The sequence below is a fragment of the Mustela erminea genome, chromosome 10, assembly GCF_009829155.1.
Source record: "Mustela erminea isolate mMusErm1 chromosome 10, mMusErm1.Pri, whole genome shotgun sequence".
Lineage (NCBI taxonomy): Eukaryota > Metazoa > Chordata > Mammalia > Carnivora > Mustelidae > Mustela > Mustela erminea.
The window spans coordinates 106,058,955-106,086,496 of record NC_045623.1 but is presented as its reverse complement, the minus strand read 5'-3'; the positions used below and the strand labels follow the sequence as shown (position 1 = coordinate 106,086,496).

General features: G+C 57.4%; 3 protein-coding genes across 13 annotated transcripts in view; 2 read left to right on the top strand and 1 right to left on the bottom strand.

The window, feature by feature from the left end:
• Window positions 1-20,748, bottom strand: part of NPHP4 (nephrocystin 4) — a 107,089-nt gene extending 86,341 nt beyond the window's left edge. For 4 of the 11 annotated variants that reach the window (XM_032303788.1, XM_032303792.1, XM_032303791.1 and 1 more), the window contains exons 1-5: window positions 20,568-20,746; window positions 19,693-19,759; window positions 13,954-14,135; window positions 7,555-7,707; window positions 935-1,107 (exon numbers count right to left, since the gene is read on the bottom strand). In XM_032303788.1, the coding sequence (XP_032159679.1) occupies window positions 935-1,107; window positions 7,555-7,707; window positions 13,954-14,088 (461 nt within the window). In that variant the 5' untranslated portion in view covers window positions 14,089-14,135; window positions 19,693-19,759; window positions 20,568-20,746. Of the gene's footprint in view, window positions 1-934; window positions 1,108-3,723; window positions 4,053-7,554; window positions 7,708-13,953; window positions 14,136-19,688; window positions 19,760-20,567 lie in introns of those variants that run through there. The other 7 variants (XM_032303793.1, XM_032303794.1, XM_032303797.1 and 4 more) reach the window with 6 other exon arrangements.
• Window positions 19,657-20,939, top strand: LOC116568248 (collagen alpha-1(III) chain-like). Its single transcript, XM_032303758.1, has 2 exons — window positions 19,657-19,764; window positions 19,947-20,939. Exons 1-2 carry the CDS (start codon window positions 19,657-19,659, stop codon window positions 20,937-20,939), a joined length of 1,101 nt encoding a protein of 366 aa, XP_032159649.1.
• Window positions 20,940-20,990: 51 nt separating this feature from the next.
• KCNAB2 (potassium voltage-gated channel subfamily A regulatory beta subunit 2) overlaps window positions 20,991-27,542 on the top strand; it is an 82,445-nt gene continuing 75,893 nt past the window's right edge. Inside the window, exon 1 of the mRNA XM_032303803.1 lies at window positions 20,991-21,098. The gene's annotated coding sequence lies outside the window, so the exon portion shown is untranslated. The remainder of the gene's footprint in view (window positions 21,099-27,542) is intronic.

The window sequence follows — 27,542 nt, the reverse complement described above, 5'->3', positions numbered from 1 at the left end:
ATGCCCCTGCTTATGGGGTGTCTGTTCGTGAAGAACGTATTATCTAGCGCCCACGTAACCTCACTGATGTGGCAAACAAAGGCAGAAGAAAAATAACTACCTGCAGCCCACTGACAAGTCCTCGAAATAGGCAGAGTGACCGTCCTCTAGGGACGCAGCTGCCTCGATGCTAATACTTTGCTGAGGGCAAAAGGCCATCTTCGCCCGACCCCAGGATGCTGTACGTCTACTTCAATGTAGAAAAATTCCTTCAGAAACTTCTTTATCTGTTGTCGGCCATCCCCAAGCATCCGACCCACCGACAAACACCTGAAGGGCCTCAGGACCAGGTTTTATTAGACGGTAATAAGTGACCTTTCCCCAGCAAGAGCTAGTCCCCTCGAGGTCCCGGGAACCTTGCTTCCCAACTCCTTAGAGACTCAGGCGCTCCCTGACCCCCTCCCAACTTCAGAGCAGACGATGGGCCACTCCCACGACCCCGGGGCAGCTCTTTCCGCCCAGGGGTCCCGTCACAGTGCTTTAATAAAACCACCTTTTCGCACCAAAGATGTCTCAAGAATTCCTTCTTGGCCGTCGGCTTCGAACCCTAACGTCGTCCCTACATCACTTACAACATGCGTAGCGTTCTCTCTCACGCCCAGAGTGAATCACTCAGGAGTTTGGGTCACGGCCCTAAAACCCACGGCAGTAAGTGAGAGCCCGCCGCCATCGACTCCCACGGCCAGGGCCCGGGCCAGCCCCACGCCAGCCTACAGGACACTCCCCGGCTCACTCAGAAACGGCCAACAGTGACTCGCACGGTACACACTGCTCGCAACAGACCACACCACAAGCTGCCAGTCGTGACGCTTTCTGGCATGGCCCGTGGTGAGCAGTTACGTCTCCACCAAACGATGCTGGAAAACCCCAAGGAGGAAGGAAACGAGGCGGGTACCGCTTGTCCTGGGAGGCAGAGGCCGGGGATTCCAGCTTGTTGCCGAAGAGCCGGAGAATTCCAAACCCACACGACAGTGCCTGGAGGGAGCCGTCCCGCTTCAGGCCTTCGGTGACCACCTCGACCACGGCCACCACGTTAGGGTGGTTGAAGGACGTGTGAAAGTACACGGGCTGCAAAACAGAAACCACAAGTCAGGTGACGGACTCACCGTCCACCAGCTGCACAGAGTACAGGACAGGTACAGGCGCCCTCGCTCTGCCGTCGTGAGAACGCCACAAGTGTGTGGCCGCGTGGAACCCTGCGTCCCTTCCAGGGCGTGGCAGGAGAGAAGAGGCACAGCACGGTAGCTCCCTCGGAGTCAAGAACATTCCAGAGCCCCCAACGTCAGACTACTGGCTTCTGCTCCAGGAGCCTCCCACCCACAGAAAATGCCGGCAGCAGGCTCTCTGCGCGCCACCCCACGGCCCGGCGAGGACCCAACCGCTGCACACACACGTGCGGACGCACACACAAGCACACATGTGCACCACATGCAACGCACACACACACGCACATGCGTGTGCACAACTTCACAGAGCACTTGTCGCACAAAGCTGCAGCTCGACGCGCCAGTGCGGGCTCTCACCCCGTGCCGTGCGGGACCAGCTAAACTAGCTCTCGCCCAGCCAGGCAGGAGCCTTCGATTTCCGCAGACGCTCCGTAACCACCCCCAGTTCAGAGCCCAGCTAACACCTTTTTATGACAAAATACCGCCTTGACATCATTTTCTTACAGGACCTTTTTTTTTTTTTTTTTGGCTGTAAGCCGAGCAGATGGTGCTCAAGTCGCTCTTAAAAGGCTTCCCTGCCTGTGATGTTCCCACTCCCTCAGGTGCACATACAGCCCCCGCGGGGCCCCGGCCCTGCCCGTCACCGGGGGCGGTGGAACATGTCAGACCCCCGGCGTCCAGCCTCACGCAGTGCGGGCTCCTGTGAGCGTGCGGGGTACGGAAGCACCTCCACTCTCTCTCCTCTGCGGTTTCCTTCCACCTCACAAGGCCCTGTGCGGCTGCTCCATTTAAACTAACAGACGTCGTGGCCATAGAAGATGGGGACAGGGCGCTGCCAGGTTTTGCAGAACGAGCCTAGACGGAGGCGCTGAGCTGTGGTTCTGGACACGGAGGGGTCCCCGGGACCGTGCCCGCACAGGGGGACAAGCACGGGTGCCAGGCCACCCACTGAGCACAGAGACTACCCCCCCACCCCCACCCCGGTCAGGGAGCGGTAAGGCTGGGCCAGGCTGGGCCTGTGAGGACGTGATTTAAACGTGGACTAATCCCCCATTAACGAGTCATTACCACAGTGTCACCAGGAAGACGTCCACTGTAATCACAGACTGTCAGCCCAGGATAACAGAGAGACACATTAAAACATCAGCCATGAGATATAAATCGTTATTCTATTATCTTTTATTGCAAAATGATGAAATAATGACCACTTACAGCTGACAGGTGGTTGGACCAAAAGAGAATTATGTTTCTATTTCCGAGACTCAAGAACTGTTTTCAAAAGCCCTGCTGTAGAGTCGGGTCTGTCCGTGTCTCACCTCTTGTATTTATACCTGGGCTCCGTCGTGTTAGGAACCCCAACTGCGTTCCTCTTGGCAGTGAAACAAATACCTTAAACCCTGACGCAAAGCCACAGTCATCATCCACTTAGAGGTCACCTTGAAATTGTTCTGCCTAGAGGCCGTGCACGGGACCAGCTGCTTCCGATGTCCCAAGTTTAATCTACGGCTCCTTCCTCTCTCTCCCGTTTACCCCCAAAAACAACTGTTCTGAGGCTGAACAACAAAGCCAGAGCCCGCTGTTGTCTGCAAAGACCCCGTCCTCAACCAGGAGGGTCACCGCAGGAAGTGCCGCAGCCTGGCCTTGACCCAAGGTCTGAGGGGTGCTACTGTGAAGGGTACGTGCTCTTCCCCAAACATAACATACGGACCCTTCAGTGTGAGAACAGCAAGGTGCTGAACTCACCCTCAAGCTCACAGTGAAAGGTAAAGGCTAGATTAGGCAGGTATAAAACACAAACCCTGCTCAGGACCAACCAGAAGCATGTGGAGGTAAGAGCCTCCCAGAGGCGAGAGCCCAGGGCAGCTCTGCAGCCTTGTAGGAAAAACCCACCAGGCCCCAGAGCCACCTGCGCTGAGCCCCGGGCAGCAAAGCCAGGGATGCCGGACCCGAGCGCCGTTCCCACTGCTCCCGGGCACGTGCCGTCAGCCCACAGATCTGGAATCAGTGCCCAGAAGGAGTCTCCCTGGGTGGCTTCTCTCACCCCCACAGGAAGGTCACCTTTCCTGAAAAAAAGTTTCTCTTTGCTAGAAACTTCTTCCCACCCCATTCTGTCTATAAAAGCCTTTCACTTTGTCCAGCTCCCAGAGCTCCTTTCTATTTGCTAGACAGGATACTGCCCGATTCATGAGTCGAGAATAAAGCCAATTAGATCTTCAAATGTACTCAGCTGATTTTTGGTCTTTAATGATCTTTAATCCCCTGGTCACCCCTGGTGGGGACTGTCCCCAGGAGGGCAAAGTCGAGCCAGTCCGGTTCACCTGGGCCTAGGCGCCGAGCCCGCTTCCAGCCCAGCAATGGGCTCGGCCACACGTATCACCGGCACTCAGCCGAGCAGAGCCGGCAAACAGGCCTTCAGCCTGAGGACATTTAATGAAAGCCGTGCCACGAGCTTTGAGGAAAACCCTGGGCATCAACTGAAATCCCATGATAGAAGTTTGAGTCAAGCCCATCACATCACCTGTGAGAAGAGGCCTCTCTTGACCGAAGCGGGGGCCCTCATTCACCCCAGTCACATCCCACTCGCCGACATTTGACAGGTTTCCTCCCTGACAGGATAAACAGATTAATAAATCATGGAAATGCTCCTGTCTTAATGCCTTCATCTTCAAAAACATGGAGGCCATTTTGCCTCGGGGCCAGGCCCCCATTTTTCACCCACATGACAGAACTGAAATTGGGCCTCTGAGGACGTGCCTCCGTGGAGAAGCTGCAGCCACGCGTCCCCAGCAGTGACGACACGCCACCTGCCCCCTTCAGTCCCAAGCAGAAGGCTGGGCAGCAGGGCCAGGGGAGAGAGAGAGAGACCATTCTTTTTTTTTTTTTTTTTTTTAAAGATTTTATTTATTTATTTGACAGAGAGAGATCACAAGCAGGCAGAGAGGCAGGCAGAGAGAGAGAGAGGAGGAAGCAGGCTCCCCGCTGAGCGGAGAGCCCGATGCGGGACTTGATCCCAGGACCCTGAGATCATGACCTGAGCCGAAAGCAGCGGCTTAACCCACTGAGCCACCCAGGCGCCCCGAGACACCGTTCTTTTTAAACAAACCTGAAATAGCGCATCTTCAGGAAGGCAGGTAACTTACCAACACCTCCTGCGGCTCCGACCCGCCGGCTCAGCCTCCGCTGGAGGCTTAGATCGTCTCCTGTGCACGTCCCACCACGAGGCTGAGCACTCCAGGCACAGGGGCTCTGCCACCCGAAACTCCACGCTGGGACATTCACGCCAAGTCTCTAGTCCCAAAGTCAGAAGCTTCTGTTCCCCCAGAACAGAGCCCACCGTCACCCACAGCAAACAACACACGGGGATCCAGACCCACCAGGAGATGGGTCCGGCCCCGGATGTCAGCGAGCGGAGGCGGAGAAGCCCTGTCCCCCAGTAACAACATTAACTCCAGCTCCAGCAACAGAGCCTGCGCCGTGGCCATCACGGGTGCAAATGGATCCACCTGCTCACTGGTGTTCGTTCACGAAGAACCTGTTATCTACCCCCACATAACCTTGCGATGCACAAAGCGCTACCTCTCACGCCCAGAGAGAATCAGTCAAGAGTTTGGGTCACGGGCCTAGACCCCCATGGGCATAAGTGAGAGGCCTCCTCCATCGACTCCTACGACCCTGTGGCCAGCCCCACGCCAGCCTGCAGGACAGTCCTCAGCTTTCTCAGAGAATAAGCATCGCAGACACCCCACAGTACACACAACTGCGAACAAACAGCCCAAGTTCACAAATTCAAAGCTTTCCATCGCCCCCACGGCAGGTGGTTAAACCTCCATAGGAGAAGCATCCTGGAGAGCGGTCCCCCCACTTCTGACTCCAAGTCCCTGGGGTGCTTTCTGTGGAGCTGGAGAGGAAGGGCCCCTCCCCAGAGGGAGGCCCGCCACGGCCAGCACCCCCAGGAAGGAGGCTGCCCTTCGCTCCTGCCATGGTCACGTACACCAGGGAGCAGCACAGAGGACCCGTGAGAGGCAGCGTGGCTGTGGGGGGAGAGAAGCCGCACACGTTCGAGAAGTCAGGGATTCATCAAGTCACTCAGAAGAGCATCCAGACTCTCCTCGGGATTACACTGATTTTCCTTGACAGATTCCACTTTTAAAGAGAGAATTACATGGGTCTCATTACTCTGACGAATGAGAACATTCAAGAATGCTCTTGTGGCACTGGTTAAGGGAAGCAGAAGCAACCCGGTTAGCGTCTCTTGGGCTCGGACGGCTGGCTTCCCTACTCCTCTAGCAACACCCAGGACTGAGGCGAGTCCTGGGCGGGAGAAAGCTCCAGGGCTCCTGCCCAGTCATCCCATAGAGGAGGAGGAGGAGGAAAACCCAGACTGTGGTGGGAAGCCTGCATGCAGTTAGTTAAGGGGAGAATTTAAAGGAGAATCACATCCAGCTCAGAAAGAAAATGTAGAAACTGCATGGCACTTTGGCCCCCAGGTGATTTTTTTTTAAAAAGATGCTTTCCGAGAGGTTGAACAAATCATTAACCATCTCAGCAGAAGTGAAAGGGACGCCTCTACACGAGGGCGCTCTGGAAGGGCAGCTCAGAACCCTGGTCCCCTAACTGAGAGGCTCTACACGAGCGCCCGGGAGGTTGAGGCCGAAGGGCGAGGAATTCTTCATTCGTGGAAACACCAGTGCAAGTTCAAGGCAGGATTTCTTTTCCACGATCTTTCTCCACGACACTGTGTGACGAGTAATGCAATCAGGGGTACATAGGACACTGATGACTCAGGAAAAACCCCCAAGCACACAAGCTTGGGTCACTAAGCCACACTGGGACTGGAGAGCCACGGTGATTCCCAAGATGGGCCCTTGCCACCGGCAGTGTGCCCAGCTCCACTCAGATCTCCCCACGCCAACCAGAAAACACAGGCAACCAACAGAACCACAGAGGGACCTTCACGGAGTTTCAGACTCCCCTCCACCCGGGGCACCGTGTACTCAGTCCCACGAGCGCACAGGCAGGAGACATAGTCCTCCCGTGTGTCGGTGCCGCCACGGAACGGCCCGTGTGCACAGACATGCGCAGAAGCACGCACGCACACGCCGCACACGGGATTGTCTTTCACAAGCCGAGCTGGAAAGAAACCTACTCCCCGTATTCCGAGTGTCAAGCTAATGACAGGAAGGACGGGCTGGAAGGACGCAGCTGAAGGGCGCGGCAGGCCCAGCGCATTCCTGGGGCGCCACTGGCCTCTACTGCCCGCCTGGGGCATAGCACCTGGGCCCCGGCAGCTTCCAGAGCAAGTCAGTCACTCGGTTCTGCACGCTGGCCCTGCTACCGGCTCTGGCTTCAGCAACCCCAGGATCAAAGAGCGCAGAATCGTCCAGAAACATCAAGCACTGCGGTCCTCACTAACCCACCACCCCCTCGCCACACCCAGCTCAGCAGAAGACAAGGAGTGAGGGCATCCAAGGCTGAGCAGGAGGGGAGCTCGGCCCTCCAGTCCCCCAGCGCCCCTCACTCCCCACACCCCAGCCCCTGGCCCCCCCACCCCCAGCGCCCCCACTGCAGCCTGCACAGGGCCAGCCCCTCCTCCTGCAGGCTCCGTTTTGGTGTTCGCCGTGAGGGGAGCCCCCTCTCCGCCTTCCCACAGGAGGTCTCCCCGCTCTCCAGGGACAACAGCACACTGGCCTCCTTCCAGAGCTTACCACACCTCACAAGGACTCTGCCACCACCCCCCCCACGTCCTGCACACGAGTACCAACGCCGGAGCCGCCCGGGCACCCAGCCCCAGGGCTGGACAGAGGCTTATATCTGGTGCAGCTGAAGCGAGACGGAAAACCCCTACCTGTGCGGAGCCGGACACAGCCAAGCCGGCCGAACCGCCTTAGCAACGCCAACGCAGCCCCCCGGGGTGGAAACAGAGGCGCGGGTTTGCGCCAGCTCTGCCACCTGCCACTGGGCAAGTGACCTTCCTTCTGAGTCTCAACTGCTCATCTTCAAGACAAAGAACGGAGCCAAAATGAAAGAAGGGGGACACGGAGGGTGAGGGGGAAGGCGCCAATTGAGAACAATAACTTCCTAACTTTGTTCCAAGAACCCCAAGGTCCCTTGAAGGTGAGAAGACCCCCAAGCGACCCTCCTGTTCCGAGAGAGCCACGCGCTCTCCTCTGCCGGGACTCCTGGCGTCCATGTCGGTTTTGTTCAGAGACGCAGGGCCCCAGTGTTAGGACAAGCTTTGCGAGGGCCCATCTGCGGCTCCGTGGCGTTTCTGGGGTCTGTCGTGACCCCAGGTCATATCCCTGGCACCTCTGCTCTGGGCCAGAGCAGCCCGCCCGCCACCATGGCCCACCTCTTCAAAGACGATCCTGGATGGCTGCCTGGACAGCGGCTCCACCGGCCTCACCGTGGTCTTCCATGTCCTCCCAAAAAAGTGTCGGTAGGTGACATCAAAGAGAGACACGCGCAGATGGCAGCCCACCTCTGAAAGCACCTCCAGGACTCCCTAGGAGACAAAAGGGTACGGGCCCTGAAGGGTCTGAGCATCGTGAGCCAGCCGCCTGCGCTGACCCACCAGCCTGCACTGACCCACCAGCCTGCGCAAACTGGCTCACTGGGCCTCCATCTCCAGGTGTCATTGTCCCTTGGGGGAACCGCCTCTCTCCCACGGCCTGTGGTCTTGGTAGGGTTATGCATTAGAGTGCTTGGCCCTCCCCAAGCCAATCAGAGAAGTGAAGTCCCAGGGCAGACATGGGCAAGAGACCGCCCCGCCCGGGGACAGCTAATTCCTAGACAGATGAAATGACTCGCCTTCCAGAACATCTATGATGTGCAAACAACCAACCCTAGTCCAAACTCCCATCGGCCTCTCCCTGGCTCTCAGACTCCCAGGGGCCACTGGGATGACTCACACCATGCTCTCGGGCATGGTCTCCCCGGCTGCTCCGCCTCCCAACCAACCTCACGTGACCCTACGAGGCCTGGCATACCCCGGCCTCCTGGGAATGGTAACGAGCTGTTCTCTCCCTATTACCCTCGCGGGCCCTGAACAGAAACAAAATCCCACACCCGCCAATGTGACTGTAGCAACTGGGAGGGCAAGAGGGAGGGGCCGGACATGCCCCATAAGTCAGCGGGGGGCCTCTCCCAAGTCCCCGGAGTGGGCACTGTACACCCTCCAGCCAGCCCGGGGAGGTGGGGGGGGGGGGGCTGATGGGCTGGATGGGGGAGGGGAGGGACAGAAGCAGGAGGGACAGGGTGGCCAGCCACTTCGGAGTGCCCAGGCCTTGCCCGGGTCTAGTGCTGCGAGTCCCACGTCCCTAGGGAAGGATGTCGGCTGCTGTCTGTCCGGGGCTGTTGGGAGCGAGGTGGTGTCGGGTGTGGAGGCAGGGAAGACGGCCCACAGGCCTGGAGGCCGCCTCAGGGCCCAGTTTCAGTCATGGAGCTGCGGGGGCCTCCCCACACACGGGCCTTCGCACACAGGCTGCCTCTCCGCCCAACCCCTCCTAGTCCACTTCTGTCCAGGACCCTCTGTCCAGGACCCTCTGTCCAGGACCCTCTCCAGCCCACGCTCCCTCCCCTGCCTTCCTTGACCGCGGCCATCTAGAAGCCCCTTCCTCTGATCCCGCTTTCCATTTCCCCAGGGTTCCTCCAGATCTCTGAGCTCCGCAGGACAAGAGCCCAGGATACCCTCCCGGCTCCATCCTCAGAAGCGGGCCTGGCCCATGTGGGTACTCAGTGAGCTCACAGTCAAGGGGCCTGGTCCTAGGCCTCCCCTCCCTGCTGGTCCTCCCCAGGGTGCTTCCACCAGCTTCTTTCTCCTCCTCCTCCTCCTCCTCCTCCTCCTCCTCCTCCTCCTCCTCCTCCCTGCCTCCTCCTCTTCCACACACCCCCCCCCCTCCTCCCCCTGCTCCTGCTTCTCACCAGGCTCTCTGAGAGGTAAATACCGGCCAGGACCTGCTAAGTTCCAAAACTTTCTTACTGACCTAGACTTCTTCCCAGATCTCCAGACCCGAACCACCCCTCCATCTTGACGCTACTTTGCACCCATTTCTAACCAGGTAAGTTTCTAAATGGTCTCTGCTGCCGTGGGAAGACCGAATACGGGACAGTCATGCGTGTCCCCCACACAGCTCCAACCATACAACAGTCCCCAGAAAACACCAAACTGGACTGGAATAGACTTTCCAAAGTGAAGAAATGCGATCAGCACTCACAGTAAAGATTCAACTCAGTGAAAATGGGAAATGGGGCAGCCAAAAAGACATACAAAAATTATTAAGAAAATGTCCTGCGTTCAAAAGCATGTAATATTTTTAGCCAATTCCTTTCACAGGGATGTTTGCTATCATCTAAAGCTGTCTATTCTCAAAATTACTAACATCATACCAATTTTGTAAGACTACACTGGTTTCATATGTTTCCTACTTGGTCTTTTTTTTTTTTCCCTACTTGGTCTTCTTTTAAATGTTAACTTTTCACTGGTCCTTGTAGGTACAGCTGACCCTAGAACAGCACAGGTTTGAACTGTGAAGGTCCACTGACATGCGGCTTGTTTTGGTCTGGTTCGGATGAACACAGTACAAGACTGAAGATGTGTTTTCGCTTCCTTGCGATACTCTTAATAGCATTTTCTTCCCTCTAGCTGACTCTACTGTAAGAACACAGGCTACAATACACATAGCACACGAAACACGTGTCCATCAGCCGTTTATGTTCTCGAGAAGGCTTCTGGTCAACAGCAGGCTGTTACTGTTAAGTTTGAGGGGGGAGTCAAAAGTTACACGTGGGTTTCTGACAGTGCCCCTAACTTCCACGTTGTACAAACCCTGTAAAACTCTGGGTTCCTGTGTTAAACCCTGCCTGACCATGAGGTGCTATCCTTTATGTCTATCACTAGATGTGATGTCCTAATATTTTAAGGATTTTTATATTAATATTCACGAGGGACAGCAGTATGTACTTTTCCTGTGAGGTCCTTTCCCAATCTGGATATTGGTTATGGCAGCCTCAAAAAAAGAGCTGGGAAGCATTCTCTCCTCCTATTTTCTGAAAGAGTTTACCTAAAATTCATATTATTTCTTCCTTTGATACTTCATAGAACCCAACAATGAAGTCATCTAAGTCTGGAGTTTCTTTGTAGGAAGCTATTTAATTATGAAGTCCATTTCTTTAATTAACACAGGACTTTTTCTCTTTTCCATTTCTATTAGTGTCACTTTTGGTAAGCCGTGCTTTTCAAAAAATTTCCTCATTTCAACTAAGTCATCGAACTTGTTGGCACACAAATTGTTCATAATATCCCCCAACTATCTTCTTAACATCTGTAGGATATACAGGATTGTTCCTTCTTTCCTTCCTAATACTGGTAACCCATGTTTTCTCACTCTGTTTACATGATCAGTCTTGGAGAAGTAAATCAACCTTATTAGTCTTTTCAAAGAATTAACTTTTAGCTTTGCTAATTTTCTCTATTATTTGCGCTTTCTTTACTGATTTCTGCTAAATGGGCAGAAATCTACACTTCCTTTTTCTATTCTCTTTGGGTTTAACTTGTTCTTTCCATGTAGATTCTTAGGGAGGACACAGCGGTCACTGATTTTATACCTTTCTTCTCCTCTTACAGTCTTATAAAGCTGTAAGTTTCCCTGTAAGGACTAAAGTACTTGCATCTCATAAATTTTGGTACGTTCCTCTATTACTCAGTTCAAATTATTTTCTAACTTCTCTTTGAAGTCTTCTTTGGCCCACGAATTAGTTGGTAGTGTGTTGTTTAATTTCCTGCTATTTGAGGATTTTCTGGGCATCTAGGTTGATTTCTAATTTAAAACCATACGAATAAATGAATACATATGTATATATAAATACATAAGTGTACATATATAAATACATATACACATACATACACACTCATAAATTACAATCTTTTTGAACCCACTGAGACTTACTTTCACGGCCCAGCACAATCTGTCTTGGGGAATGCTCCACGTGCAGCTGAAAAGCGCGTACATTCTATGTGTTGGTTATAGTGTTTTAGAGATGACAGTCGGGCCAAGGTGGTGGATGGTGTTTAGATCTTCCAAACCCTCATGGGTTTCTCGGTTTATCTGTTCTATCAATCATTGAGAGGAGGGCTGAAAGTCTCCAATGCGATGGTGAATCTGAACGGAGCTCCCTTCTGCTCTACACAGTTCTGCTTCCCAAGTTTGGAAGCTGTGTTCCTGGGGGCTGTGCGCAGAAGAGCGATCACAGCTGGCCCAACCATGACGCTTCGAAAGGCCAGTGTATGAGGCTGTCCCTTGGCTGGAGACTGTGCTTAGCGTTCAGGAAGTTTCCCATCACCCTACTGAAATGGCACCCTGTGCCAAAACTGTACAAAGTGGTTTGTGCTCACCAGCTGCTTTCTTGCTGGGAGTCTGGAGTTTGGGAACATGCTAGGCAGACGACAGTCCCCTGAGCAGTCCTCAAAACCCCATGGGCACTGAGTCTCTAACGAGCTTGCTTGGCGGGAACATTTCACACGTGTTGTCACAACTCTGCTGGGGGAACTGAATGTGTCCTGTGGGGTCCCCCTGGCGGAGGATCCCTGAAGCACGTGCCTATCCCGCCCCCATCCCCCACATCCCTTTCCCAGGGCTGATCCTACTCTGCGTCCTTTCACTGTAGTAACTCTTTCCTGTGAGACTGACTCTGCGTGGAATCCTATGAGTCGTCCCCACGCGTCACTGAACCGGGGGTGGTCTCACAGGCCTCAACAGCGGTGCTGCATGCACATCTGCCTTCCCGATGGCCGTCATCGTTAGGAAGCGCCGCTCTATGTCTGCTAATACCCCTCACTATGAAACCGACTTCGTCAGACGTCAGCACAGCACAGAGGCTTCTTACTGGGCTTACGTGGCGTACCTTTTCTCCATCCTCTTACCTTCCCACGTACAGTTCCTGTCTTTCTGTTTAAAGCGTGCTTTAACCCTGATAATCGGGTCTGAAACAGTAACTTCTAACACGTAACTCCGAGTCAGGAATTCCCCTTGTAGGCATGATGCCGCAGACACACGTGTACGTACGTGTGAGTGAGGTTCATCACTGCGGCAGCGTCTGGGAGAGCAAATGACCAGAATAAAGTCTGTGCTTCCCAGTCAACCTGTGGATCAATCACTGCCGGTTCATCCAGACAGAGAAACACCACGATGTCGAAAGAGAGTGAAATTCCTCGTGTGATGACATGAACAGTCTACAAAACATACTGCTGCGAATATTTTTCTTTTAAGCAAGATGATACAGGTATATTTATCTCCTGTATTTGCTTAGTGTTTCTGGAAAATTACACCAAAAAAGAGGTCACATTGGCTATGTCTAGCAAGGTACACGGATGCTATAGGGACTCCATGGAATTATACACTTTCCTCGTGTACCCTAGTGAATTTCGAACAATGATAATTACCTCTTCAAAAATAAATGCAGGGGCGCCTGGGTGGCTCAGTGGTTTGGGTTGCTGCCTTCGGCTCGGGTCATGGTCTCAGGGTCCTGGGATCGAGCCCCGCATCGGGCTCCTGCTCCGCAGGAAGCCTGCTTCCCTCTCTCTCTCTCTCTCTCTCTCTGCCTGCCTCTCTGCCTACTTGTGATCTCTGTCTGTCAGATAAATAAATAAAATCTTTAAAAAAAAAAAAACTAAATGCAAACAAACAAATGAAATTAAATGGGACAATAAATAAAATTTCCTTCCTAAAATTCCTAGGGGAGAGGACGGTGCCATCCACTATGCTGTGAGCTACTCCACGGCAGGGAGACGCCTGGTGCTGTCTGCCCGGGGCCGGAGCCCAGCTGGCCGCCCAGAGCAGGGCACCCGACGCCACCGGCTGCCCCCTCAGACTCTCTTCTGCTGTGAAGTGCGGGCGTGATGCCTCCTGCCTCCAAGGGCGGCTGCAAGGAAGCAGCGGGCTGAACGGAAAGTGCCGGGCAGTAAAGCAGGAAGAGCGGCAGCCACCCAGGGCAAACACGGCGCCAACACACGGCAGGCCCTGGACTGGGGGGCTTGGAAGTGAATGCTGTAGGGCATGAGGGGTTTCCTAAAAGTGAGCCCTTACAGATCCAGCACCCCAACGACCGTGAACACACGGAGAACCACACTACCATCCGCAGGAGAGGACATGACCTGGCCAGGCCAAACCCTTAACCGAGTCGATGTTCCCACTGGCAAGTCTGGCTCCTTCTCAGGCATCCCACTGGGTCTCCCTAGAACCAACCAGTGATGTGGGTGCTCTGTGAGCAGCGCAGAAGCACCAGCTTATCCAGCGGCTTCCCTGCCCCTGACGGACACAGACCGACGCAGAGCCCCGGAGCAAGGGCCTGAGTGTGCCCAAGGCTGTGGGACCTTTAGGCAAGCGGCTTCCGCCAGGATATACCCAGAGCTCTGCCTCTGCACTTCCAGCCGCGAGGCTGCGCGCAGGCCGTGTCAAGTCAGGCACGGGCCCACCTCCTGCAAACCTTGCTCAGAAACAACGCAGGAAATCCGATCACCTGGGTTTTAAAATGGCTCTACTGTGGGCAGAGAGAAACCTTAACCAGTGTCGGAAGTGCTGACCGAGTCGCTGAATCACATGTTCTCTGTGCTGACGAGCCACTTTGTGTCCAGATACTGCCGAGGCCCGAGGTAATGGGTGCAGTGGCAGGTCTCGAGTAAGCGAAAATCAATACCCCCTCAGCTGAGAGCAGTGGCAACAGGCACGGGACAATAAACAGCAAATTCCTTTACCTGCTTCATCAGTGGCCCGTCAAGCCACTTCAGGACACACTGAAACGCTGTTGATTCCTTTAAAGGCTGGCGTGCTCTCTGTGGGTGAGGGGGGACCAGCACGTTTTGGTCAAAAATCCTGAGCCAGTCATTCATTCTGCCAGTCTGAGGGTCTCCTGGGCATCCGGGATTACCTGCACAATCTGTGTTCAAATAAATAAAAGAGTTAGAAAGGCCAGAACGCTCAGAGCAATCCTGAAAGGTTCCTACCTCCCCCTGCATCCCAGAGGAACCTCCAACCGAAAACCCACACTTTGCAATTCCACCCTCCAAACCCCAGTGCAACAGACTGGGACCGGTGCTGCCCTCTCCTGGCAAACACGCCCCTCTGGCTCCAGATCCCCTGTCCCTGCTCTCAGGAGCCAACTACAGCAAGACTATACCGGCCTCATTAACCGGCAGAGAGACCGGCACATGCAAGGCTGCTCCGTACAGCTGTGAAGGCTGAGCACTACACAACAGTGCCAGGCCTTGGGAACTAGGGCCTTCATTGTAGAGGGGACCTAGAAGCATGACCCAGTCAGAGCCAAGGAGATGCACATCTCACAGCTTCCGCTGGCTCTGCAGAGAGAAGGAAATATTCTTCTCTGCAGCCCTCTGGGTAGAAAGGTCATCAATGTAGAGCGGTCAGGAGCCACAGTAGAGCAGCTTCCTTGAGACCCACAGTAAGAAAGCAAGCGGAGCCAAACCAAAGCGAGGGCCAATGGGTCTAGGTGCCACGGATGGAGCCCTGGCTCAAGGACACCCTGAAGCCACCCGGGACGGCTCCGCCACACAAACAGCCTTTCGTTGCCAAAGCCAGTCTGGGACAGATTTTGCATGTTGTGAGCTTCTGGGTGACCTGGCTCACTAAGGACGTCATCCGCCTTCTAGCCAGCCAGAGATCGGGACCTTCCCTGTTCTCTGGCCTCTTGTCAGCGGACCCTGAATCTTAAGCTCTGGGCTTTGATAAGAACCTGAATTCTGTGCACTAAAACGACACACAAGATAGGGAGACTTCATCTCCCAAGACAGTGGCTCCTTAAATGGGGTCCCCAGCCCCTGCAGCTCCCTGGGCTTGTCCAGGGCTCCACAAGGTCAAAGCTATTTTCATAATAGTCAGATGCAGTTTTTGCCTTTCTCAGGGCACGGGCATTTGCGCCCATGGAGCAAAGGCAAGCGCGGGCGCAGCAGCCGGGGCCCCCATGAGCCCGTCACTTACATCTTGACCCTTGTCACTCTGGGACAAGAAGGGAAAGACACAGCACACACGGCTGCCACGAGCGTCCCTGGAGCACGTCCCCCGCTGGCCAGCGATACCGTAACCTTTACTAAAAGAGCCACTGAGGGACGGACCAGGCTGATTCCCAAAGTCAGGCACTTCGCAGATGGTCTCCCAAACATCCACTGAATGAGTCTGTCGCTTCCAGGAAAACTGGTGCTAAGAATGGGGCTTGCGGGCAAACTAAGAACTGGGAAACTCTGTATCCTCTGCTGTGAACCTGACCGCTTCCTCCTCCTTAAAAACACGCCTGGCGATGGATGCGGACGGCGGCAATTTCACCTATGGAGACTGCAGGATTAAATGTGCAAGAATCCGGAAGGTCCACATGCCTCCAAGGCAGTATTTTCCAGGCGAGTGATGCATCATGATAGAGAGGCCCATGTGAACGGAAGATCCAGCCTGTGCAGGACAGACGGAAGGGCACATTCCCTGGCAGGCTGCCCAAGCCCACACCGCACGGACCTTTAAGAAACCACCACGGTGGCGTGTGGGTGAGGGATGGCCGGAGAACATCCACAGTTCCCTAGAACACTCTTCCCTTCTCGGGGTGACACTGAGTTTCTTTCAAATACGTCAACCACAACAACTTTGTCAACAGATGAGAGACCAGCCTCGGGGTGCTTGGGCAGCTCCGTCGGTTCAGCCTCGGACTCTTGGTTTTGGCTCGGGTCTTGATCTCAGGGTCCTGGGATCGAGCCCCAAGTCAGACTCTGCAACCAGCAGGAAGTCTGCTTGGGATTCTGTTTCTCTCTCTCATTCTCTCCCCTACCCTCGGCTCCTCCCCTCCACGCTCATGAACTCTCTCTCAAATAAATAATCTTGAAAAAAAAAATAATAATAGTAAGTCTATATGAGACCCAGCTGTCTACTATGCCAGACGCTACAGAAACTTGCAAAAATGTAAAACCAGCCCTCTTCCTGCTAACTTTTTTGTTCTGGAAAACAGTTGGTCTTCATAAAAAGAACATTTTGCGCCAACATGTAACGGGTCTATTGTTATCCCCACGTGAGCAGCAACCTTACTAACGTTTCTCAGTCTTCATTTCCAATACAGCAAATACTGGCAGACGTAACTAAAGTAAACAAAAGGAGGCCTCCGCAATTTTTTAAAGTGTCAAGGGGTAGGAGACTACGAAGTCTGAGAAAGGTTCTTCTAACGGGACCCTCGCCCTTGCAGGCTGTGTGGGGAGCAGAGGGAGCCCCTAGAACATGGGCTTGATTGGCCTGGAAAGCTCCCCCACATCCAGGGGGCCCAGGCACAGAGCCCTGCCCCACGGGAGCACCTCCCCACCCCCAGCCCCTGCAGGCAGGCCTACACTGCAGCATCCAGACCAGGACCGTCACCATGTGAGCACACATGCGTTGCTTTTTTGTTCCTTTTTGTTGCTTTTATCCGCTCGACAACTTTGTCTTAAGGAACGACCCCCCGCCACCCAAACCCACGCGTGGGAAGGCTGCCCACGATCTGGGGCAGGGCACTTGGTGATGAACATGTGACCCACACTGTGCCAATCATCGTCGTCCCCGGGAGTCCGGCCACAGTTCTCTCTGGAGAGGCCGTCTCTGCTGGGAGGGCAGGAGCTGCCCAGGCCAGCCTGAAACCCAGGGGCTACCCTGCCACTCCAGGGAGAGCCTGAAGTCAAAGCCAGCCCAGGGGAGACTGGTGACGACCGGGGTGGGGAGCCCTGCCAACAGAACCCAGACCTCTAGGAGGAGACAGCCTGATGGAAGGCAGCCGCCACTCCCATCGGAGCAGAGCTGCAGGAGCCAAGAAAAGCCCTTAGAGGCTTTCCGTGCCGGCTAAGTAACGGCCCCAAAGATGTCTACGTCCTAATCCCCAGAACCTGTGAATGTGGGACCTCACATGGCATCAGGGCCTATGGAAGCATGATTAAGTGAAGGACCTTAAGGTGCGGGAAAATCGCCTGAATTACACAGATGGACCTGAGGTAGTCACAGGGTCCTTATAAGAGGGAGGCAAGAGGGTCAGAGAAAAGGTTGGTGACCACCAAGCAAATGAAGTGTAAGAGGGAGGGGCCACAAGCCCAGGACCGGCTAGAAAAGGCAAGGAACAGACTCTCCCCCAGAGCCTTCAGAAGGAACACGGCCCTCCCACATCTTGACTTTAGCCCAGGGATACTGATTTTGGGCTTCTGACCCTCCAGAACAGAAAGAGGATAAATCTGGGCTTCGAGCCACCCAGTTTGCGGTGCTGTTAAAAAAGCCACGAGACACTCACGCTGCTACCACTTATAAGCAGCAGAGACCCGATACTCGGCAGGAGGGCCCCCTGCCCAGGAGAGCATCTTGGAGGCTCCAGGGCCAGCTGCTGGGCCCACCCGCTCCCCGTGCTTCCTGTGGTCACAGCACTTGCCACCTCTCCCGTACGGACCTGCCCACTGGCCAACCACTTGCGTAAGGGGATCTATGTTCCTGTGTCCTTGGCACCTGACTCACCATCAGAACTCAATAAATTTTCATAAAATCAAATTGGGTTTCAATAAAGTTGACTCCCAAGCATTTTTAAAAGAGTGTTTTCCTATTAACTTTCATTATAAAATGGAGAGGTTAATTCATACCAAGTGAGTGCCATTAAGGACTGAACATTCCTGGGGCGCCTGGGTGGGGCAGTCAGTGAAGCCTCTACCTTCTGTGCAAGTCATGATCCCCAGGTCCTGAGATCGAGCCCCACACCAGGCTCCCTGCTCAGTGGGGAGCCTGCTTCTCCCTCTCTCTGCTGCTCCCCCTGCTTTTGCTCTCTCGCTCACACACACTCTCTCAAATAAATAAAATCTTTAAAAAAAAAAAGGACTGAAACTTCCTCTGTAGAAGCCCTTCACGTCTCGGGAGCACTGTGGCAAAGCATCAGCTCCGGAAGGGGCCCTGCACGCTGCCCACGGTGCTCTCCCAGCGGGAGGACGCGTCTCCTTTGCAGGCCGTTCCGGACTTTGCTCGCTTGCCCCAGATTCCTCACCCAGCACCTCCTTCCCCTCCCCCTGGCTACCACACGTAGCCAGCAGATGCTGAAGAACACTTCTTCCATGCCGGTCCACCTGGCAGAGGAAACACATCCCCAGGACGGCCCCAGGCTGTACCAGAAGGACGCACACTGGGAGGAAAGGCATCCCTTCCGAAAGGGAGAGCCACCCAACCAAAGTGGGGAGCCGGGCACGTGGAGGAAGGTAGCAACAGTCCAGGTGGGCAACGGAGGGAGAGGGCACCTGAGACACAGGCTCTTGGGAGTGGGAGACAGGCGGACACAGAGCTCTTTCTCCCAACCCCCACCTGACTGCCACCTGACCTTCCTTCCCTCTCCGGCCACTCTGGTCCCACTCTGCCCCGGCTACAATTCCTCCTGGACACCAAGCCCTCTCGGTTCCCCTCGGCACACACATCCCCCTAGAAAATTCCCACTCATCCTCTAGGACAGAGAGCAGATGCCCCTTCCTCAGGGTGAGCACTCCCATCCCCCACCAGTTGCTCCCCAACAAGGGATCCTGTCACAGAAAGTCACCGCGCTTCCTCAGGCTCCACGCTGCTGTTGTCCTGCAAGACGGAGCTCCGTGAGGTCAGGGCTAGGTCCTCAGCAAAAATCTTGTAACGATTAAGTAAATAATTAAATTACACTGTGCAGGACTTAAGAATGCTATGGGGGGAAGACAGAAGGACTTTTGGAGCTAGATGAACAATGAAGAGAAAAGAGGGAGGGGTCCCCGCTTTGAGCCCACAGAAAGGGTTCTCCAGGGCAGAAACAAGAAAATGCACCAGCTTTCACAGCCCTACTGTGAGCCAGGCACACACAGACCTTTTCATGGGTATTATTCCAACAACTGTGTAGATGAGCATCACAGACAAGGTCAGTGACGCTCGGGTTAAAGGGCCAGGCCAAAGCCACAGGGCTGGTCATGACCGGCCTCAAAGCCACTAGGATCAAAGCCAGGAGAGGCCCTGGGGCCTGTAGCGGGACATGGGCTGAGGAGCCCCAGCTAACCGCCGCTGTCCTCAGACTTCAGCGAATCTGTTGCCCTCCCTGCCTCTGTGTCCCATCTACAGGATGGGGGGGACCGTGAGGTCTCCCAGGGGGCCTGGCTTGGCACACCTCTTCTGTTCCAGTGCCTACAATGATGGAGACTGCCGCCAAATACCAGGTCTTTAAGAAGCTAAAAATCCAGTGAGGGAAAGACAAGGGAGCGAAGAGGGAAGCCAGGAGGAAATCTCACCAACAATGGTTCCCAGGAGAAGGAGCGGGGGCCAGAGCCATGAGGAGCTGTGCAAGTCCCGGGGTGGGGGGGGGGGCAGCTTCCTTCCAAGCAGAGAACAAGAGCTGGGATGCTGAAAACTGAAAAGCTTCGGGAAGCTGTTCGGAGAGTGCGTGGAGGGGTCACCAAGCACTGCCCAGAATGCCCTCGCTCAAGCAATCCTCTTTGCGTACCTACCAGGTGCCAGGCACTGGAGAAACCGTCCTCAACTCAGCAGACGGGCTCCCTGCCCTCTGGAGGGTATCTGGGGTGAGGCAGAGACAGGATTTAAGTTAGCACCCAGCGAGGCCGCGCTGCGAGCTCCGCGAGCGACCGGGAGGCGTGCAGAGCGCTGAGCTGGGACGGGCGCGGGGCTGGAAGCGGAGTCCCGAGTCCCGATCACGGGGCAGCGCAGCCCTGAAGACCGGAGCGGCGGTCTGCCCCGGAGACAGGCCCTGGAGACGCGCACAGGTGGGGCCTCTGGGCTGGAAGGAACGCGCAGGAGAGCCGGGCACTGGGGCTGCGGGACGGGCCCCGGCGGCCAGCCCCAGGCCGGTCAGGAAGTCAGCGCGAGGGCCCGCGGCGGGCAGGGCGGCCCGAGGCAGGCCGGACCCGCCGGGCGGGCAGAGCCTCCCGCAGGAGCCCCGAAGTCTCGCCGCCTCCGCTGGGCCGCGGCTCCGGGACGCGCCGGCGGGAACAGCCCCCGGCGGAGACGAGGGCGCGGCCGGGGCACAGGCACCCTGCAGGGTCCCCCGCTGCGGGACGCCGAGCGCGGAGGGCCGGCGTCGGGGCCTCCCCAGGGGCACCGCGCCCGTCTGAGCCGGGAGGCAGCGAGGGCGCGCGCTGGGCCCCAGGGACCCCCGACGCCCAGCGAAGCCCGGGCCGCACCGAGCGTCAATCGGGGGCGGGACGCGAAGGACGCCGGCCCGGGTCCCCGCGGAGAGCCGCACGGAGCACCCCCACCCCGGGCCCCGGGAGCCCCCGGCCCGCTCGGCGGCCACCAGCGCGCCGAGCCGCGTCCGCCCTCCCCGCGCGCCCGCCGGCGTGGTTCCGCCCGCCGCCGGCAGCGTTACCTAGGAGACGGCCCGCCGCGGCCGCCGAGGCTCAGGCCGTGGGGGACGCGCCCCCACCGCGGGCCCAGAGCCCCGCCCGCCGGCCGGTTCCCGCCGGAGCCGCAGGCCGAGCGGGCTGAGGACCGGCCGAGGGTCGCCCGCCCGCCGGCACCGCGGGAGGAGCCTCGGCAGGCGGCGCGGCGCGCGCGGGGGCCGGGAACCCGCCCCGCGTCAGCGTCGTTGGCAGGGCCTCGGGACCAATCGGAGCCCCAGCCCCGAGGCTCCGCTCCTGCAGCGCCAGCCAATCGGCGCGGCGGCGGGCCCGTCCTGCTTTGCATGGCCGGCGACCCCTCCGCCAATTGGCATATGACTGGCGTGAAGGACAACCAATGAGAAGCCAGGAGAGGCGTGGCCCCGGGCGTCCCACGAGGTGAAGATGTTGCGGGCGGAACCTGGCGGAGCGAGCGGGATTCGGGGGCGCTCAAGTCGCCGGGGCAAGGCGGGAAGGAAGATCCGGAGCGGGGCACAGGATTCGGAGCTGGAGCCCCCCAGGTAAGTGCGGGGGGACCCCGCGGGCCGCGCCGTCCACCGCCGTGCGCCGAGAGAGCGGCGGCGGGCACCCGCGAGGCCCGCGCTGATTCTCCATCTCCTCTTCCCGGCGCGTCCCCGCGCCCGCCTCCGTCCTCACCTCCTCTCCAGCCGGCTCACCTCCTCCTCCTCCACCTCCCTTCCCCCATCCCGCCCGACCTCTCAGCTCCCCTCCCCGACCCCTGCCCCAAACTTCATCCCGCCCCTCGTCCCGGCGCATTCTTCCCCATCTCCGCCACCTCCCCTTCCCGCAGCCTCGCCTCCCCCTGCCCCCATCCCCCTTCCCATCCCCTCTCCCGGCCTCTGCGCAGCCCCAGCCGAGCGCGTCTGGTCACGGACCTCCCCATCTCGCCTCCTTGTTGCTGCTGAAGGCTCGCCCTGCCTCTCGCTCCTGATCGCCGTCCGCATCCTCCCATGCGTTCTGCTCCCAGCCCCTGCATCTCCTCCCGCGGACGCTCTCCCTCCGCCTTGCAGATCCCCAGGACCTTGGCACTCCCTTCCTGCACCAGTTCCCCTGGCTACCTGCACACCCAGCCCCACCCAACCCCGTCCCCGGGCCCCTTCCCCATCGTCAGCTTCCCCTCTCCCTGCCTCCCTACCTGCTGCTGCTCCCGCAGGACGCAGAGACCCCGCAGCCGCACCGCTCTTCCTGCTGCAGTGGCCGCAGCCCGCGTACCTGCCCACCTTGCCACCCTCCCACCCAGGCGCACCCTGGCTCCGCTCCTCCTGGCATTTGTACTGGGGGATCCCATGGGGGACTGCGCTTTGCCCAGAGCATCCTAGGGGGCTCCAGGTGGGAAACCCCTTAAGACCCTTTCCTGCCTGCCTTCCTGGCCACTGTCACCCTCCCCACCCCACCCCCACTTTCCTTCTCAACCTCACTTTGTGATTCAGCATTTTTGGGGTTGGTAACTTTCTTTGCTTCTGGCATGACAGGACTGGGCTGTGGGGCTGAAAGCTGGGGGTCTTGACCCGGTAGCTGGTTACCACGACCACCTTAAGACCACCTTAAGAAACGGACCTGAGTTGCCTGGTGGGGACAGGGGTGGGAAGCGGGGGCCCAGGCAGTAGGGGCTGCCTTCTCTCCCTTTCATTTGTCTGTCCTGTGTTGAACCGCATCCAAGGGGAGATGACATAAGTAATAGCTCTTGGGGAAATGGACTATTAGCATTTATGGAAATTAATACATGCACATCCGAGGAGTAAGAACACCAAGTTCAGGCCACAGCTGTCCCACTGTCTGTTGTTTCAGGATTTCTTCTTTCTCTGCAACTTCTCCTCCTCCTCAAAAATGCCATCCCCCTTCCAGTGCCAAGAGCGAGCTCCCACTCCTAACACATTGCAGGGCTCGGGGACCCGCGTGTGGGGGGCCCCATCTGCCCTCCTGATTACTGCTTGGAAAAACATCCACCTGCAGAGCTAGGCTCATGTGCGGTCCCTGGGCTCCTGCCCGAGTGCTGTCTCAAGGGGGGCCCAGAGGGCATTGGCTCCCCAGGTTGCGTCCTTTAAGACACTCCAGGTCCATACGCAACCTCAGTGGCACTGAAGGTGTGTGCGCTACCGCACGTTCCTGCCTGGCAAGCAAGCTGGGGGTGCATCCCATATGAAACCAGGTCCAGCTGCTTGTGTGTCTCTCTACACTACCAGTTGCCAGACACCGGATGCCCTGCTTAGCATCCCCGGGACTCAGCCAGGCCATGGGGATGGGGATCATGAAAAATGGGAAACCCAAATGTCATGCTCAAAGCCCTTTTGGGTCTGGATGTGGAGCCTGGCTGGGAGGAAGTGGGCCCCAAAGCAATTGCACACTGCCAAGTGTAGAGACGGGCACCACTTCTTGCCTTGTAAGGGTCATGGCCGGCCGCGGGTGCTGGGGGTCTGAGGGCCAAGTGAGCTCTGTAGATGGGACAGCTTGAGAGGCCTCACCCCACAGGGCTGGCTTTCTTTCTTGCCTTTACGTTTTCAGTGATCTTGTAGACCTCAAAGGATTCAGGAGGAAGCTAGTGGCACAAGTTTTGTTTGGCAGTTTCCGGTGAGGGCTCAGAAGGAGGGAGCCTGTTTGTTGATCCTGGGTCCATGGCAACTGGACAGCACAGTGTGTGGCAAAGGAAGGTCCCCTCCCTGCTAGAACCTGTGTAACATGCTTCTTTCCCGGGGACTCTGGCTGAAAGCAGCACATGCATAGTCTTTGACAAAAGTCTCGGTGACCTTCATGTCAGCAGAAGTCCCAGACCCGGAGTGGTTTCCTGGAGTCCCTGGATAAGAGGGCAGGAGAGTGGCAGCTGCCGGCGGCGTTTGGGGAAGACCGTCTCTGATGGTGTCTAGGGCCAGAGACACGGTGCTCCCTCCATCCCCTCTCCTAGCAGCCAGGGGGGTCTCACCTCAAAGAGGCGAAAGGTTTTGGCCATCTTCCCCCGAACAAAGGAGTCCACAGAAACCCAGAGGCAGAGACTTCTCCAGGGTCACTCGGGGGCAGGGGCGGATCCCAGATAGACCCTTTGCATCCCACTAACAGAAGTGCAGGTCACGTCTGTGACTCCCATGGCTGGAAGATGCCGGCTCCCTCTGCATGTGCCCAACCATCGGGTTTGGCTGCCCTTCAGGAAAGCCACTCTGGAAACATTGCTGACATGCACAGAGGAAACTGGAGCCCGGGGGTGTTTCTGCATCGCTGGGGAGCCGTTGGGAGTGGGGGATACCATCAAGCACAGAGAATTCTGGTGATACCACCTGCCCAGCCTGGCAGGTCCCCAGAGCAAAGGTGCCATGTTTCCAGAGATGTCACCAAAAAAGATGGCAGGGGGCCAAGACACCGGGCAAGATGAAAGGGGAGAAGAGACTTGGGTCTTGCTGGGTTTGCACTTTCAACCTTGCTCCATGATGGGTCCTTATAACCCTGCAAGGTGGGCTGGGCAGCCTGGATGGGGAAACTGAGGCACGGAGTGGTGGAGATAATGATGGAGACTCCCAAGCTCCTAAGGACACCTTCGGTCCCTCCTGTGCCAGAACTCTGAGAGAGGCACCAGCTGTCTGTCCCACCGTGGCCCGGAAACCCCAGACATCCCCGCACACACCCTCACAGGTGGGTCTCAGATGCACAGGACAGGCAGGGTTCAGTCCTGGCTCCCAGGGGTCATGGAAATCCACCATTTGCGTGAAGGGAAGCCCAACACGCGCAGCTGTCTGGTCACTCCATGCCCTCTCTCAGGCGTGGCGGAGAGGAGAGGCGGCCCTCTCTTGGTTCAGCCGCCTCAGGGTGGGGAAAGAGACCAGGGCCTCGCCCAGGAGAGCGCACACAGGGCAGGTGGGAGCGTCACCCACCTGGCCATGCGGTCAGCTGCAGGGGTGGCTCGAGGCTTTCCATTCAGCCTGCCCTTGGCAGGCGGGAGAGCCTCCCTGCTGGTGAGCATGAGCCCCTGCTGTGTCTTCTTCCTGGCCTTTCCAGCCCTGTATACCCCGGAGGAGCTCTGGGCCCCATGGCCCTTGGCCTGAGGGCGCCCCATGGCCACACACCCGACTTTCTAACTCCTAGCCCTGCAGGACAGGGTCTCAGGAAGCTTTCCCTGCTCTGCCAGATGGTCACGTACTTAACCCTGGAGACCTCGGGTGGGTCCCTCGTCGCAGAGCCGAGCCCTGCAACCCTGGGCCGCATCCCTGGCCCCCGCCTGTCTTGACCTCCCTCCTCGCAGGCTGCCCGTCACTCCTTTCTCACTCCAGCACAGGCACTTACAGCCTTGGCTCTCGATGCCACGTGGGGTACAGATAAAATAGGACTGGGGCAAGGGAAGGAGCAGAGAGAGGACAGTCTCCCTCAGCTTCACACCCATGCTGCAGACTCAGAGCATCTCCCCCAACGGACATCTTGGGCCCTGGCTGCTGGGCCTCGGTTGGGGTCTCTCCCACAAGTGGAGGCTGAAAACCAGGCACGCCTTTCTTCTCAGGCCCCCACCCTGAGTTCAAAACAGATCAGCGAACTGGTCGTCACCGGGCCGGTTTCTGCTGCAAACGAGCAGCGCCTCACGTCCCCTCAACATCAGGTCTGGTCCACAGGGCCCTCGGTCACCAGTCTGGCCCATGGAGCGTGGTGGGGGGTTAGCTGTGCGTCTCTGTGCGTCTCTGGCTCTCACCTTCCCAGCCGCCTGGCTTCATTCTGGTGCCTCCCTATTTCTGGAGGGGCAAATTGAGACGATGTGAGCCCAAGCCCAGGGACAGTCTCTGGCTCATCAGGGGTGCCCACTGGGTGTCTTCTAAACCCTCACCTGCTGCTTCCAGTCATGGACTGAGCCCAAGTGCTCACCCTACCCGGACCAGGGGGGGTCCCCAGAAAACTCGCACAGTGACTTGGGTCCCCTTTTGAGTGACTTTATGATCCCCGTCAGGACCAGAACGGGCTGCCTGTTCTTGGGGGACCGCCCGGGAGGGCCCAGCCACCTGCTTTGTGGAGGGTGGGGAGGACGGTCCTGTGGCTTTTGGTCTGCAGAGAAGAGCCTCCTGGTGCTTAGAGGGACATGCCTCGCCCCGTCCTCCATCACCTCGGGCCACTGCACACCTGCAGACCCACACAGTGGCCCATAGGCGGAGCGGGGGGGGGGGCTGCAGAGTCACCCTCTGAGCACATCCACCCCCCCCTTCGCCACAGCATGTCTTCATGTTCCCTCCTCGGCAGCCGTGGGATCTTTCAGAGCAAACCAGCCCTGATGTCCACAAGCTGTCACGGGCAGCCAAGGGCAGAAGGATCTAGAAGTCTTGGTATCCTGAATGCTCTGTGGCGGCAGGGCCTCTCTGGAAATAGTGCCCCCCCACCCCTTCTAGATGGAGGCGAGTCGGAAAAGACTAGAAGGCACAAACGGAGGTTCTGACGCTCCGTCTTCGCCCGCAGCTCTGCCTACGGTGTGACGGCTGAGCAGGGAGCAGGGGAGCCTCCAGGGGTCCTGGGGCCCTAGGCATGCCAGGCAGTCCTGAGCCAGGGGCGCACACACCGGAACCACAGGGACTGGTGCCCAGAAACAGTCGCCCAAGGGTCCGGGAGAGCAGCTCCACGAGCTCCGTCCCCCACCAGCACGGACGGGTCTGGGGGAACCGCACTCTGAGAAACACTTCGCGGCTTGTTCTGTTTACTGGTGAGCTCCCACTCCTGCATCTCCTTAAGGCTGCGCAGGAGGAAGCTTTGATCACTGGAGGGTCTGGTGAGCAGGGCTGCACTGGGGTTCCCTCAATTCTGGGGATCGGAGGAAGCCCACATTTCACTGGAATGACCTGCTAGGCTCTTCTCACCTTCGAACCTCTACTTGTGCTTTTATCTTGACAAGCGTGGCAAGAAGCTGTTGTTACTGGTGGCCGGGTCCTCTGGGACGGAGGTTTGGCTGGGGATGCTGCGGGTCTGGGCGCGTGCGTGACGGGGTGCCGAGGAAGCTGGGACTCCGCAGAGGGGCAGGCTCTGTCACTTTGGTCTTATCCTGCGGCATCCCCCTCCCGCATCTCTGCGGCGCCCTCCCCCCCCCACCCCCCCTCCAGGAGGTATAGCCTTTCCCTCTCAGTGAAAAGGTATTTTTAGTCTCCCCGGCCAGGAGGTGTTCAGGTGTCAGAGACAAGAGGCCTGGAGCCATCTCTGTCCCTTCGCTCCTGCAGAGGACACACAATGCCCAGAACGGGAACTGCAAACCCCAGCCGGAAAGCACTTCCTTTCTGCAGGGCCACAGGCACATGTTGACTTCCCCACAGCAGCAGCCACGTCCCTGTTTACACCCACTCTATTGAAAAAGGGGAGCCGGGGGTGTCTGGGGACCGGCCGGGGCCCTTTGGAGGCACCAGGGAATGCTGCCTTGCTGTGCTTTTCCTTCATCCTGAAAGATGGGTCTCAGAGAGGCCACCGGGGTGTGGAGGGACGTGGGACATGGACCCTCTGTCCTAACAGAAGGATTTGTTCAGATGAGATGCGCCAAGCATCGTGGGTCTGATGCTGCAGCCCAGGGGTCTGGAGCTGCTGGGAGGAGGCCTCGACCCCACCCCTGGCTTTGTGCAGGTGAGGCCCGGGCTGGGTTCCCAGATGGGGAGGTGCAGATGAACTCACAGTCAGCGGCGGGGGACGTGGGCTTCAGAGCACAGAGGTGCACCCTCGGGCCACAGCAGAAGCACCTGCAGACCAGGCAGGCGGCACCTGTGAGTGCATCCCGTGTGCTCAGGAGAAGAGGGGAGGCCGGAGCTGGCAGGGCCGCGGCAAGTGTCAGAGGAGAGAGGGCCAGGCAGCACTCCAGGCAGGGAGAACTGCGTGCAAAAAGTGCAGACACAGCAAGGAGTACTGGGGCGACCTCAGGGAAGGACACTGGGCTAAGTGAGGAAGCTTCTGGGGGCGCTGCTCATCTTTTCAAGAGGTTTCCTGCCTCCTCTGTGGGGCTGAGCTGGGTCAGT

Bases quoted from the DNA above. Each gene is read 5' to 3' on its own strand.
- LOC116568248 (XM_032303758.1), top strand. From the start codon at position 19,657: ATGCCCTCGCTCAAGCAATCCTCTTTGCGTACCTACCAGGTGCCAGGC. The intron at 19,765-19,946 runs GTGAGGCAGAGA...CCCCGGAGACAG, and splicing joins CCCTCTGGAGGGTATCTGGG to GCCCTGGAGACGCGCACAGG.